Here is a 15,267-nt window from a genome sequence, read left to right on the forward strand (position 1 = left end):
ACCCCAGGAGTGTGAGCTCCCTAAACAATTGCCTGCACCATCCAAGATTTCTGCAGCTGGAATTGTCATGTCATTTGTCCCTTCTTATCTACAAATGAGCAATTAAATCTGGGCTTCCCTACTGTACTATTAGTTGTGGTTTTGCTTAGAGCAGAGAAAAGGAGGGACAGTACAATAGATAATACTTTTCTCTTGTGTGGTGATTTAGTTTTTGTTGAGTCTTGGGTATAGGGAAAGGAGCAGGGAATGTAGACTTTTGATCCCACAGTGGATTGTTATGGGGGAAGGAGGTTACTTTGAGGGAGGGTTGAGTGGCAAGAGTTAAGTGCATACAACCTCCCAACTGAGCTTCTTGGAGGTTGGATGGGGAATCACTGGGTCAGGTGCACGCCTGGAAAGATTGGGAGGGTATCAGAACTATGGGAATGAGACTCACTGAGGTGGGAGTTTTGAGGGGAGGGAGAAGGGTTAATGTAGATGGCTTTTGCAACATGCCCAGGGATTCTTTACTCATGCACCCATCTGCAGTATCTACTCCCTTAAAACCAAGAGGACTAAACTGTATTGCCTTGAGCTGGGGATATACAGGTTTTAAGGTGAATGGAGAAATACCAGTTGTAGTGGGTATCTGAAATCACTTTTAGGCATGGCAGCAGACAAGCTCAGGGGAAAGGGACATAAATGTATCTATCATAAATATGGTCTCAGTGTGTACGAAAAAAGCATTTTTTAAAAAAATGGGAGCAGAACTCTGAACTTATTAAACAAAAACATACTTCATACATCCTCATTAAATTTATTTTGAAGCTTTGGTTAAACAAACTCCATGTCTTGAACCTGTTATATGTGATCAATGACCACTTGAAGAAATCAGCTGTTCAGGTTTCTTAATTTATTGCTCCTATCACTTCCCCACCTAATCAAAACAGACCCTCTTAATCTAGCTTCTGCATCAGTTGGTAACATATCTAAGTGATGATCATGACTTGATCACATTTATAATGTGCAAACAGAATAAAGTTCAGACCATATAGAGTAGAACTCCGATTATTCAATCTAACTGGGACCAGGGCCAGATCCGACAATCAAAAATTCAGATAGTCAGGAGAACAGGTAGGGCTCAGGCCACCCATTTCGGTTAACAGGGAGAGCAGACAATGGAGGCTTAGACAGTGTTCTACTGTATCTGTATGTACTTGGTGCTTTAAAAAGGACCACTACGGAAAGGTGAAAACAGGTTTCAGAGGGGTAGCCGTGTTAATCTGTATCAGCAAAAAAAAAAAAAAAAAAAAAAAAAAAGAGTCCTTGTGGCACCTTAGAGACTAACAAATTTATTTGGGCATAAGCTTTCGTGGGATTTGGGTACTAGGACTCCACTTTATAAAACGGAAGGGTAACCAAAACCAATGAACGGAGGCGGGGGATTACAAGCAGCACTGTGGGAGAAAAATCAGCTCCCCAGGCTGCACTGGGAGTGGGGGGCATATGAGTGGGGAGGATGCGCGCCATGAAGGGGGGATCAAACAAAGGGAAACCACAAGTGCAGGTGAATAGGATAATGAGTCTTGTGGATAAGGAAGAAGCTGTGGATGGGGTATACCTAGACTCTAGTAAGACATTTGATACGGTCTTGCATGATATTCTTATCGATAAACTAGGCAAATACAAATTTAGATGGGGCTACTATAAGGTGGGTGCATAACTGGCTGGATAACCGTACTCCAAGAGTTGTTGTTAATGGTTCCCAATCCTGGAAAGGCATAACAAGTGGGGTTCCGCAGGGGTCTGTTTTGGGACTGGCTCTGTTCAATATCTTCATTAATGACTTAGATATTGGCATAGAAAGTACGCCTATTAAGTTTGCGCATGATACCAACCTCCCCCCTCTCCCCGCAGCAACCAACACCCACCGCCGATGCTACCTCTTGCAGCCTGTCTGGGGGAACCTCCCCAAACCTGCGATGTGGGTGGGTCGGAGCCGGGGTCCCGGTCAGCACAGGGCGCCACCTGCCCGCAGCCAGAGACCCCGCGGTCCATCCACCGCACCTAGCCCCGCCCGGGGCACGCCTCCCCTCGAGCGCTGTGTGTGTCCCTTTAAGAGTCTCCTCTCGATGTCCCACGTGTGTGATCAGCTGATGGTGACGCTGCGGGGAGAGCGCTCCCCAGTTCCTGAAACATCGGGCGCTGCGGGCTCCACGGGCTCAGGGCAGGGCAGGGCTGTCCCGTGCTCCTCCCCCGCCGAGTCTTCTCTGCCCGTCGCGGGGAGAAGCGTTAGTCTGGGCAGCAGGGGAGGGCGGGTAGCAGTGACAGCCCCAGATACCCGCCCTCTGCCCGGGAAGGCGGTGCTGGGGGGACCTTCCTGCCAGAGACCCGACCCTACCCCACCCCTACCCTGCTGGGACCATCCTGCCAGGAACGGAGCCCCCTGCACCCCTCCTCTCAGCAGCAATTACAGAGACCACCCACCGCGCTGGGACCTTCCTGCTAGCTGCAGAGATCTCACCCCACCCTACACCCCTGGGACCCCTCTGCTCAGCAGCAGTACCAGAGTCCACTGCACCTTCCTGCTGGTAGCAGGGACCCTTCGTGTCTCCGCTGGGATCTCCCTAGTAGGGGTAACAGAGACCTTCCTGATACCCAGGGAAACTTGCTCCCTCCCCTTTGCACCCCAAAGACTTTCCTGCAAAGAACGTTAGAGACGCCACGCTTCAGAGACCCGTTAGCAGCGGCAGCAGAGACCTTCCAACCAAAACTCCTCCTGAATAGCAGCAGGAGACCCACTCAGCCCTTTGTAATCCTGAGACGTTCTGGCAGCAGAGACCCAATCTCACCGAAATCCATCCGAGAGGAGCAGAGAACGCCGATCAACAACAGATCCTCTCTATTCACCAGTACATGGATTATCTGGTACGTATTGGGTGTAAATTGTTTGCTTCCCCCCAACTCGCTCTCCTTTCTTTCCTGTCTTGCATCCTCATGGTAAATTGACTCAGCCACACCTGTTATAGAATACTCTTATTATAATAACATGTACATAAAAAATTGCATTTGTTGCTACATGGTGTTTTAAAGGCTTGTATTGGAGACTGGTGGAACCCTAAAGTGAGTATGTAAAAGAAAAACTTAAATCAGCTCTCAGGGCAGCTTTACAACATTGGAGAAAGATCATACTTTATCAGGCGTAGAATTACCCCACAGAGCCTTCTCTGGATTATTGACACTGTATTAAAAGTGTGTGTGTGTCTGGGAACATAGTGTGTACGTACACACACACACACTTTTAATACAGTGTCAATAATCCAGAGAAGGCTCTGTGGGGTAATTCTACGCCTGATAAAGTATGATCTAAGTATGATTTTTCTCCAATGTTGTAATCCGCTCTAAGGGCGCACACATGTCTAGCTGTGTGTGTGTGTCTCGAGAACTTTTCCAATAAGTCCTTGCGTGAGTTCCTGATTGGGAAATGGGAGTATTTCTCTTGTTCGATCTTTATCACTTTTTTACAGAACTATTAAAGGCCAATAAACCAGAATGGTTTTGCTAAAGTGCTCTGTATCCTCACTCATTTGGTTGTTATTAGATCTCTAAAGTTATGGCCTAGGTCAGTGTTTTTTTCCTAAATGCATTAACATAGGATAGGGTTGAATGAACTAAATTGTAACCTTGGGCATGACCAGTACTGCACCTGAGTAGTTTGGTATTCACAAGTAACTTTAATGTTGCTTAATGAATGTTGCCCTTATTTGTCTGCAGAGATTGTATCACAGGTGTGTACTTCAGGCCAGGGTGGCAGTTAACTTGTTCATACTCTAATGTATGGGTTGCTACTAAGAAAATGTACCAAATGTCTAGGCTGTGTAGTGAGCTGGATAGTCACATTTTAGTGTGATTCCTGCTTAACTGATTTCTTAAATTTAAAATGGGAGACTAATGAACATTCTCTCTCAATTCAACTCAAAGTTTCATATTTTTTTTCAAGGTGTTATGGTTTTACTTTTTGTTTACTAGCAAACATTTTAAATGAAAGGCAGCTCTCTTCTTGCCATCCCATCTAGTAGGAAGATGTTAGTGTCCCGTGAGATGAAGGAGGGTTTTTTTTTTTTTTTCTTGGAATTTGAAGCTCTAATCTTTATCTAGTTCTTTCTTACACGTGACACACACAATTGTGAGTTTTAGAGATTCTTGTTGACTAGTGAGCAAGACCTCTCTGTCCTTTGTGTTGCAAGTTTGCACCATTGAAATGAAAGCAGCATGTAACAGCTGACCTGATTTTTCTCTCCCTCCCCCTCCCCCCGCCCTCTGCTAATGGAGCTACTTAGAAAACAAACGAAAACAATATATTCAACACTTACCTAAATGTTGGGTTTGAATACATGCAGCTTGGATTTATTTTGGAGTGGAAATGCATTATTTAAAAACTTCATGTTTATAAGTTGTATGCTAGGCTTGAGTCAGGAAGGGAGAGCTCTGCGTAATTGAAATGGTAGGTAAATTTCTCTTTAAGAACCTAGTTAATAGAATACTGACAGTGAACTTGCTGTGTCCCAAGTGCAGCCTTGCAATGGCTTCTCAAGAGCCTGGAGCACTTTACATTTTCCTTCATCAACTTATGTCCAGATGAAACTAGCTATCTCATGGACTTTTCACAGCAAAAGCTAACCTGCAAGACTGCTATGGAAATTCTGTGGAACATACATCATTGTGAGATTAATAAAGTTTAATGAATTTTGAAAACTGGTAGTGTGTTTGCAAACTAATGTAGGGTTGTGGGGAGAGCAGCTTTTAAAAAAGAAATATAAATGCACTCTTGTACCTTTTTCCTGTTCCTTATGCTCCAGCCAGGCCGGTTGCCTAGCTCAGTGGTTCTCAATCTCTCCAGACTATTGTACCCCTTTCAGGAGTCTTTGTCTTGTGTACCTCCAAATTTCACCTCGGTTAAAAATGACTTGCTTACAAAATTAGACATACAAATACAAAAGTTTCATAGCATACTATTACAAAAAATTACTGACTCTCATTTTTACCATATAATTATAAAATAAATCAATTGGAATATAAATGTTGTACTTATATTTTATTGTATAGTATATAGATCAGTATAAACAAGTCATTGTCTGTAGGAAATTTTAGTTTGTACTGTCTTCACTAGTGATTTTATGTAGCCTGCAGTAAAACTAGACAAATATCTATATGAATTGATGTACCCCATGGAAGACCTCTGTGTACCCCCCAGGTTTATACGTACCCCTGGTTGAGAATACTGGCCTAGCTGTTCCCTTTGTTCATTCCTAACTTCAAGCCTTCTTTCAAGCAGCCCAGCATGCTTGGAATGATGTTTCACTTACAATATGACAAACTTCCTCTTGCTTTATTTCTTAAGAGAAGTCTTTTGCATATCTTTTGTGAAACAGTCCTGTCATTTTTAGTTCATTTGGTACTGTAACTGCAAGAGTTTTTTGGAATGTAGCCTCTTCAAGACAGGATCTTGATTGTTTGTCACAATTCACCTATTGTACACTGCCTTGTACGTTTGCACTATACAAAATTTGGGGGTTTGGACTACACGTCCCTACTTCAACCAGGTTGGGTTTGTTGTAGGTGGGGAGAGCTGTATTCAGAGCTCAAATCCAAAAACTGATCTGGTGTTGACATGGGCCAGTCTCTAAGCTGCCTTCATTTAGGACCAGAGAACATTGACTACTGATGTGACCATAATTTTCACAGCAGAGAAAGTTGTCCCCCCTTTTCTTAGAGTGAGAATAATTGCACTATTCAGTACCAACAGTTTCAAACAAACAGTTTTTCAAAATAACGGAATAAAAGGTTGAATTTGTGTTCATATCTGTGTGAAACTCTGAAACAAGAACAAATTCACTCTGGCAGTTACAGTATGTTGCTTTCAGATGCATACAGTATTTTTTTTATCTAGCCTTCATTTTTTTCCTCCCAAAAAAGCTTGAGCATTGAGATGTGAGTTTTAGTTTGGCTGACAACTTATTTCTTAGCTTTTATCTCTTCTGCCTCTTCTCCATGAAATAGCCTGTGAATGGTGGTACATGGCCATGCCCTTTGGTAAAGGACAGTGGTCCAGGAAGCATTCACAATCTGCTCAGACAAAACGTATGTGGATGGTCAGTCAGGTGAAAATTTTCATACCACTCATTTAGTCAGCCTGGAGGACAGAGGCTCATTGCACTCTGTGTTAGAATGGAGACCTTCGCTATTTGGTACGCAGGAATAGCAGCGGTGACTGACATTCCAAATCTGGATGCTAGTCAGAGTGACTTTCATGGGGTAGTAGTAAAACAATGCATGTGAAGGAAATCGTGAAAGCGGATTGTAAGTTGTAGCCGAAGCTGCTTGGTGTCATGTATTTCTGCCTTGCTTAATCTCTTATCCAGGTGGGTTGCAAGGACCAAGCAGTGATTCCTCTCATTGATTAGGGGCCACTGAGAATCAGCCCTGAGAGCAGGGAGTTTTCTTCTGTGCTGTTGATGCTCCCCTTGGTGCCCAGCTAGCATGAAGCAGCTGGCATTGTGGTGGAAGGACTAAGTAGGTCTTGGCTGCAACAGGCCCTTTCCAGAGAGGGAGGTAGGTAAGAGGCTGAAATGGTGACAAGCAAAATGGGGAAGGGCACTGGGAGGAAGCGAAGGGTAATGGGAAGTAGGATAGGATGGGGGAGGCCGCTGCAGGCTCCCGCTACCCACCAGCAGCCCACTCCCAGGCTTTTACGCCAAGATCCTTGCAATGAAGGCCATGCATACTATAGGCACTTCTTTTGGTTGGAGCCTCTCATGGTTGGCTTCAAAGGGCTTGATCCCAAGAAGTCAAAGCATTTGCAACACCCACTAATATCAGCAGGATGTTGAGCAGTGTTTGAGCATCCTCAGGACCAGACCCAAAATTAGCTTTGACTCCTGGCCTGCGTCCATCTTTTTCTGTATTTCTGTTAGACCAGGAGTACAGAAACTGTTCCTTCTCTGTGCATGTTTCCTGTAGTACCGAGCACTGTCACTAACTGACCCCTACCACGGCTATCCTTTCAGGGTAATTGTACCCTGTGTAGTAGTCTAGGTTTGTTCCGTCCCCTGGGAAGGGTGGGAGCATGGTGTCTAAATCTAAAAAAGTAACAAAGAAATGTTACAGGCTTGGGATGGGTCTACACATGTTTTTGTACTGGTATAGCTGTTTTTGTTAGGGGTGTGATTTTTAAAACAAGTTATACCTGTACAGTCCCTAGGATGGACCCATTTATTGGCATAGGTTATTCTCCTTCCCATATTGGAATAAACTATACCAGTACAAGCCCCTGTGTTATACTGTCTTATACTAGTTGTTACAGCAGTAAAACTTCTGTATGTACATAGTCCTTTGATGTACCTCATATGAGAATCCTCATGTTTTCTTGTCTTGCATCTGGAGCTTTCACTAAAGAAAGCTGTAAAGAATTCTAATCCGAATTTAGACTTGAGTTGGTTGGTATATGTTCAGTGCACTATGGTTCAAGTAGGAAATTATGGACAAGCCACATCTTGTGTAAAGTATGGCTTTTGACCAGACCCCCTATTTAGTTTTAAGCTGTTCTGGAAAGCTTGTAGCATAAACAGCTGCATCACTTTGACTCTAATATTCAAAATTTATAATGCAAAGCTTAGGTGGCTGAGGAGCCTTTCACTAGAAACTTCCTTAAGGGCATGCATGATTTGTACTGCATACTCAATAGTTTTCTTTTAATGAAAAACATCAGTCTGATGCTTTTACCTCTTTCAAATATGGTGAAAGCTACTTTGTCAGGGTGGAGCAACTTAATCAAAGTGATTAAACTCATGAGATTTCAGGGAAATCATACAAATGTAGGACTGGAAGGGACCTCAATATATAATCTAGTTAGTTCTGCCACAGAGAGCGGGGAATGATTATCTTCACCATCCCTGACAGGTGTTTGTCTAGCTTGTTCTTAAAAATGGAGATTCCACAACCTCCCTAAGTAATTTGTTCCAGTGCTTTCCTAATGTCTAACCTAAATCTCCCTTGCTGCAATTGAAGCCCCGTTAGGTGTCTTGTCCTCAGTGGCTATGGAGAACAATTTATCACCCTCCTCTTTATCACAGCCTTCTGTTATCATGTCCCCCGTGAATTTTCCCTTCTCCAGATTTAAAAAAGTCATTGATTTAAATCTGAATAAGGGCTTGTAAAACTAATTTTGAAATTTGTCCTACTGTAACTTTTTATTAAAATTTTATAATAAAATAAATTCAGATTTTTAAAATGGCCATCTTGCTAGTGTATTGTATTGGAGTTTTACAAAAGTGCTATAGGCAAAAAAAATTGTATTGAAAATTAGTCCCTGATTTTGCATACATTTAAGCAGGTTACATAATATTACTCACCTGGATAGTCCCATTGACTTCATGTCCTTTTAAGTTAAGCGTGTGCATAAATGTTTGAAGCATCAAGGGCTAAAATTGGTATTTGTATTAAACTTTTCCCTAAGTGGCATATCATCTTTGTCATATCAAACATAAGTACTTCATTGTTAACCATGAAAAGTTATTTAGACTTTCAATATATTAAAATAGTTCACAATAACTTTATTTAACAGTGGTCAAAATTTTCTAACCTTAGCTGCTAAACCCATATTTAGGCACCTAAGTGACTTAGGAGCACAAGTCTCATTAACTTTAAACTGCAATTCCTGAGTACAATTTGGTCAAAGCATTTTAGCTTTCATGATTTGTTTAAACAAGTTGAACTACATTGAACTTTAAAGTTCAAATGTGGTGTCTCCAAAATAGTCTCTCATCTATCATCTACTGCAGGGGTCGGCAATGTTTGGCACGCGGCTCGCCAGGGTAAGCACCCTGGCAGGCCGGGCCAGTTTATTTACCTGCTGACACAGCAGATTCGGCCGATCGCGGCCCCCACTGGCCGTGGTTCGCTGTCCTGGGCCAATGGGGGCGGTGGGAAGCAGCGTGGGCGAGGGATGTGCTGGCTGTGGCTTCCCGCTGCCCCCATTGGCCCGGGACGGTGAACCGCGGCCAGTGGGGCTCGCGATCGGCCGAACCTGCTGCGTCAGCAGGTAAATAAACTGGCCCGGCCCGCTATGGTGTTTACCCCGGTGAGCTGCGTGCTGAACGTTGCCGACCCCTGATCTGTTGTCTATCAATGTGGTATCCATCATTGAAAGCCTACTCTTATCGTAGTTCCTTTTATAACCTAATCAGAATTATAGGTGGGTATGGCTATGCAAGTGGTAATCTGTGGTAGATTATCATTCATTGGTTTCTGATCTACTTCATGGTGGCTTTTTTTTTCCCTCCCCCACCCCTCCCTTACTACTCCTTTATTACTTGTACTCTCTGAGACAGGCTGCTAAAATATTCCTTTCATGATTATTTTTCAAGTAAACTATCAGAGCAGCCGTTCCCATGTGAGAATTGCTTTTCACTAACATTTTCTAGACCAGTATTTACTGTCCATTGGATGAGGAGGAGGGGAGATCTCACACCAGGGATATGCTGGGATTTTTCTTTAGGGTTATTTGGCATTGGTGTTTGTATACCTCTTTTATTACCTATAATGTTACCAGCAGGTGAATGTTTGGCATTCCCTTCCTCCTTACTTCCTTGCCCTGCAACCATTAAAAAAAATTCCCATCTTATCAGTTATTACTTATCTCTTTCTGTAGCCATATACAATCAGTACAGACTATTGGGTTTTATTTTGGCTGAGGGGTCCCGTTGCCATTCTTGGAAGCATTGTGCCCTCTAAAGATTGCTGGCTTATCTCAAGGTATCATCCTCTCCATCTGTTTAAGAAGTATGGCAGGCATTTGTGAGTTTGCTTATGCTTAATATATGGAGAGCTATAAAAGATGGTACTAGGTACAGAAATAACATGGGGGAAAGAAGGCAAATTATGGATGCAAGATCATTGGGTGAGCATTATCATGTGGTCTGGAGTCATGAATGTTGTTTCTCCTGATCGTGAAGGAAGCTCTGCTGCTTATTTCTATTGTAGGCAGGAACTAGGAAAGTGACTTGCATCAAAAACAATTTTCTGAGATATTGTAACCTCAAGCAGCTGATGTGGCAGAAGTACATTACAAACCAAAACTACTGCAAGGTCTCTGATAGTTTGGCAGTATTGTGGTCAAAAGCAGCACTGTACTCTAATGGCGGTAATTCTGGGAGCTGTCTCCTAGTTAAAAAAACAACCCTCCCCGCCCCCCCCTCCAAAAATCACAAAAGAAAAAACAAAAACCTGTGTCAAAGTTGTGAACTCAAGAATCTGATTCATCCAAGGTGCTTAAAGAAGCTTACGCATGACAGTATCTCTTCTCTCAGAGAACCAACTCAGCTTGACCTAGATCCTGGTGAAGATAATGAAGCAGCTGATATGGGACTCAATTAATAAGTTACTGCCTTTTAATTCTTTAATATAAATCAACATGTGTTTATGGAAAATAGATCCTGTCACACTGATTTGATTATTTATTATTTTTTTTAAATGGGATTGTGAGTTTGGTTGATAAAGGTAATAGTGTTTGAAATAATATACATCTGTAAGGTTCTTGACTGGATACCACCCAACACTTTGATTAAAAAACTAGAATGATCTAAAATTAACATGGCACACATTAAATGGATTAAAAACTGGCTAACTGATGGGTCTCAAAATGTAACTATAAATGGGGACTCATAATGGAGCAGATCTGTTTCCAGTAGAGTTCCACAGTAATCTGTTCTTAGTCCTACGCTATTTAATGCTTTGACTTGGAAGAAAACATAAAATCATCACTGACCAAGTTTGCAGATGCCCCAACAATTGAGGAAGCAGTAAATCATGAAGAGATCAGGTTACTAATAGAGTGATCTGGATCACATGATAAACTGGTTGCAAGCAAACAATAAGTATTTTAATACAGCTAAATGTAAATGTATAAATGTAGGAACAAAGAAATGGAGGCCATACTTACAGATGCGGGAATTCTATCCTGGGAAGCAGTGACTGAAAAAGATCTGGGGGGGTCGCGGTGGATAATCATCTGAACATGAACTCCCAGTATGATGCTTTGGCCAAATGAGTGAATATTGTCCTGGGATGCATAAATAGGGCAATCTTGAGTAGGAATAGAGAGATTATTTACGCCTGTATTTGGCACTGGTGCAACTGCTGCTGGAATACTGTGTCCAGTTTTAGTGCCCACAGTTCAAGAAGGATATTGATAATTTGGAAAGGGTTCAGAGAAGAGCCATAAGAATCATTAAAGGATTAAAAAACTTGCATTACAGTGATAGCCTTCTCTGTGTTAAACTAAATAGATAGTCTAAGGGATGACGTGATTACAGGCTGTCAGTCCCTACCTGATGAACGAATATTTTATAGGCTCTTCAGTTTACCAGAGAGAGGTATAATATGATCCAATAGCTGAAAGTTGAAGCCTAACAATCCAGACTGAAAATAAGATGTAAAATTTTAACTGTGAGAGTAATCAACCATCGGAATAATTTACCAAAAGGTCGTGTTGGATTCTCCATTACTGACCATTTTAAAATCAAGATTACATGTTTTTCTAAAAGATCTGCTCTGAGAAGTTTTATGGCCTGTGTTATACAGGAGGTCAGACTAGATGATCACAGTGGTTCCTTCTGGGCTTAGAATCTATGCCTATTAAGGGGAGTATTTGCTGAACTAAAGATTGTAACTGCTTTATAAAATGGGTAATAAGGATATTGCTGTCTTAACTCCGTAAAACCTAATCATTCTTTTGATACTTGAGTGGGCAGAAAGGGGGAAAATTTTCGTTTCCAAATTATAATGAAAACGAAAGTTCAAACTAGTTTATGTTGCCACTGGAAAATTTGAGTTCCATTGGTAAACTCTTGACTTTAAGGTGGTTGTTATAAACACTATAACTTTTATAAATCTTCCTGGCAAAAACAAGAGATTGCCTAATGTCTCTAAGTTAAATGTGACTATAATATCCAGAGCTAGATTCTGTGAAATCACTAGATTTTTTTTTTTTTTTTTTTTTGAACGTCCAAAAAGTTTACTTGGTTTCAGATGCAAGCAGGAAAAAACGGTTGAATTAAATCTGCTAAGTTCAAATTGTGTTGCTGCTTCTGTGGTGAGAGTGACACTGAATATTACATGTCTTTAGTTTTAAAAAATTTTTTTTCCTCCGGTTTTGGAAATATGTTTAAGTATGGCTTTGGTACAAGTAGCATAGGCTATATTGTGATCTTCCCTCCCCCTCCAACCTCCCTCCCTAAATTCAGTATAGCTAGGGACCCATATCACTGTTCCTAAATTCTTCAACAAGGGCTCCGTATTTGACATAGGAGTGCTGAATTCTGTGGGAGTTTCAAGTTCAGTTTAAAAGTAGAGGTTTTTATTGGCTGTGAAAATGAATAAAATAACTACTGCATATTCCTCCTTTTAATATTCAGTGCAGGCTCCAATGTTTGGTACGTTTTCATTGTTAAGATTGCGAGCACTGACCTCATAAGTCTCACAAGGTTTGGTGTTTTTCTTATAGTGTTATTTCCTGGAGTGGTGTGATTGCATGAGAATATCAACTTTAATTATAAAAAAAAAAAAAGTTTCTAGCCCTCGTGGGTGTAGATTAAAATTTGAAAATATGAACTCTTAAGGCTCTAAAACTGGAGGGCAAATGAAAAAAACAACCCCCCCACATACAAAATTGAACTCTCAATTTTTGTATATTTGGTGTTTGTTTTGTGTGTTCAACTTTTTATATGCTATCTCAAATCTTCAACTTTCAGTGTTGCCACAGCATTGTCTGTTGACAATGCAAAACTGCATTGTAGAAGTTCTTTGGTATAAAACTCTCAGCTATAGCAGAAATAGTGTTTGTCTAAATTCATACTTTGAGTTCACATTTTTCACTTTATGGAGAGGAATAGGGACAGTTGACACCTGAGAGGTGTGTGGGAAGGATGAGGAAGGAACAATGTGAAGATTGCAGGACAATTTCTTGTTGGTCTGCCTAGTGATCTGAACTGCTTACCGTGTGGAGAGGCTGTTGGCTGATGAAGAGTTTCAGAGTAGCAGCCATGTTAGTCTATATCTGCAAAAAGAACAGGAGTACTTGTGGTACCTTAGAGACTAATACATTTGTTAGTCTCTAAGGTGCCACAAGTACTCCTGTTCTTTTGGCTGATGAAGAGTGAGCAACAATACTCTTTAAGACTGAGGGAAATTCTCCTCTTCTCTGATTTTAGAAAAGGTGGGTGAGATGTGCCTCCTTATCTTTCCTTTTAAGGTATAGTAAGATCAGGCTGGACATCCAGAACTCCAGTAGCTCCTTGTTAACAGAGAAGTAACAGGTATATTGAAATTGGACCATGTCATCATCTCGTCACTTCACATTAATGCTATCCAGTGATAGGGGACCATTTAGCTATATTGCCAGTCTGTTTTTCTTTCTTTGGAATGGAAAGTGTACTTCTCGTGGTATGGAAAAATCTTGCTTAGGTTTGAGATCTCACAAGAGAAACAGACAAAACTAGGAAATTACTGTAATAGGCATTTAAGGGGCTGTTTTCATAAACTAGAAAACAATCTTTCCTCACAAGGGAAGGCGGCACAAGATTCAAAACCAATATATTAAGTAGTTTTTCTCAGAAAATGGAGCAAATCCAGGTGGTGTCCAGGAGCAGTTCCCAGTGCAAATAGGGGAAAGCCAAAACAAATATGAATATTGGGTTGGCCCCAGAGGAGGCAAGACTCTAGGCAGATACAGGTGCCTGAAGATTCTTAACCCCTGTGAACACTACCCTGTAGTCAGAGCTAAGGGATCCCCTCAGATTGCAGGTGCTGATGTGGGGAGAGATGCTATCTTGTCCATGATAACTGTGCCTTATCTCATTTATGACTTTAGAGGAGGGTAAAAAGACTGAGTGAACATAAGAATGGCCATACTGCGTCAGACCAGTGGTCCGTCTAGTTCAGTATCCTGCCTTCCAACAGTGGCCAGTGCCAGGTACATCAAAGGGAATGAACAGAACAAGGCAGTTATTGCATGATCCCATCCCCTGTCATCCAGTCCCAGCATCTGGCAGTCATAGATTTAGGGACACCCAGAGCATGGGGTTGCATCCCTGACCATCTTGGCTAATAGCCATTGATGGACCTATTCTCCCCGAACTTACTGTTTTTTAAACCAGTTGTACTTTTGACCGTCACAACATCCCCCTGGCAACGAGTTCCACAGGTGGGCTGTGCATTGGGTGAAGAATTTTTTTGTTTTAAACTTCTGCCTATTAATTTCATTGTGTGACCCCTGGTTCTTGTGTGATGTGAAGGAGTAAGTAACACTTCCCTATTCACTTTCTTCACTGTCATGATTTTATAGATCTCTATCAATCCCCCTTTATTTGTGTCTCTTCCAAGCTGAACAGTCCTAGTCATTTTAGTCTCTCCTCATATGGAAGCTGTTCCTTACCCTGCTTGTTTTTGTTGCCCTTCTCTATACCTTTTTCAATTCTTGCATACCTGTTTTGAGAGGGGGCTGACCAGAACTGCACTCAGTATTCAAGGTGTGGGCATACTATGGATTTATATAGTGGCCTTGTGATAAGAGAAAATATCTATCCGTTTCCTAACATTGTTAGCTCTTCTGACTGCTGCTGCACATGGAACAGATTTTTCAGAGAACTATCTACAAAAACTCCAAGATCTTTTTTGAGTGATAACAGCTAATTTAGACCCCATCATTTTATATATATGGTTAGGATTATGTTTTCCAATGTGCATAACTCCGCACTTATCAACATTGCTTTTCATCTTCCATTTGGTTGCCCAGTCACCCAGTTTTGTGAGAGCCCTTTTAATTCTTCTCAGTTAGCTTTGAACTTAACTATTTTGGGTAATTTTGTGTTGTCTGCAAACATTGCCACCTCACTGTTTTTTCAAGGTCACTTGTGAATGTTGAACAGCACTGGTGAGGGACCTTGTCAGAGGCTTTCTGAAAGTCCAAGTACACTCTATCCACTGGATTACCGTAATCCACATGTTTGTTTACCCCCATCAAAGAATTCTAATAGATTGAGGCATGACTTCCCTTTACAAAAGCTGTGTTGAGTCTTTCCCCAACAAATCATGATAATCTGTGTCTGATAATTCTGTTCGTCACTATAGTTTCAACTAATTTGCTTGGTACTGAAGTTAGGCTTACTGGTCTGTAATTGCCAGGATCGCCTCTAGAGCCTTTTAAAAAAATTGGTGTCACATTAGCTACAC

The 15,267-nt window shown here is 41.5% G+C and overlaps 1 protein-coding gene across 1 annotated transcript in view; it reads left to right on the forward strand.

The window, feature by feature from the left end:
* Positions 1–2,162: 2,162 nt before the first annotated feature.
* Positions 2,163–15,267, forward strand: part of ARL15 (ADP ribosylation factor like GTPase 15) — a 323,722-nt gene continuing 310,617 nt past the window's right edge. Inside the window, exon 1 of the mRNA XM_054031835.1 lies at positions 2,163–2,907. Within this exon, the coding sequence (XP_053887810.1) occupies positions 2,896–2,907 (12 nt within the window). The 5' untranslated portion in view covers positions 2,163–2,895. The remainder of the gene's footprint in view (positions 2,908–15,267) is intronic.

This window comes from Malaclemys terrapin, chromosome 6 (assembly GCF_027887155.1).
Source record: "Malaclemys terrapin pileata isolate rMalTer1 chromosome 6, rMalTer1.hap1, whole genome shotgun sequence".
In the NCBI taxonomy this organism is placed as follows: Eukaryota; Metazoa; Chordata; order Testudines; family Emydidae; genus Malaclemys; species Malaclemys terrapin.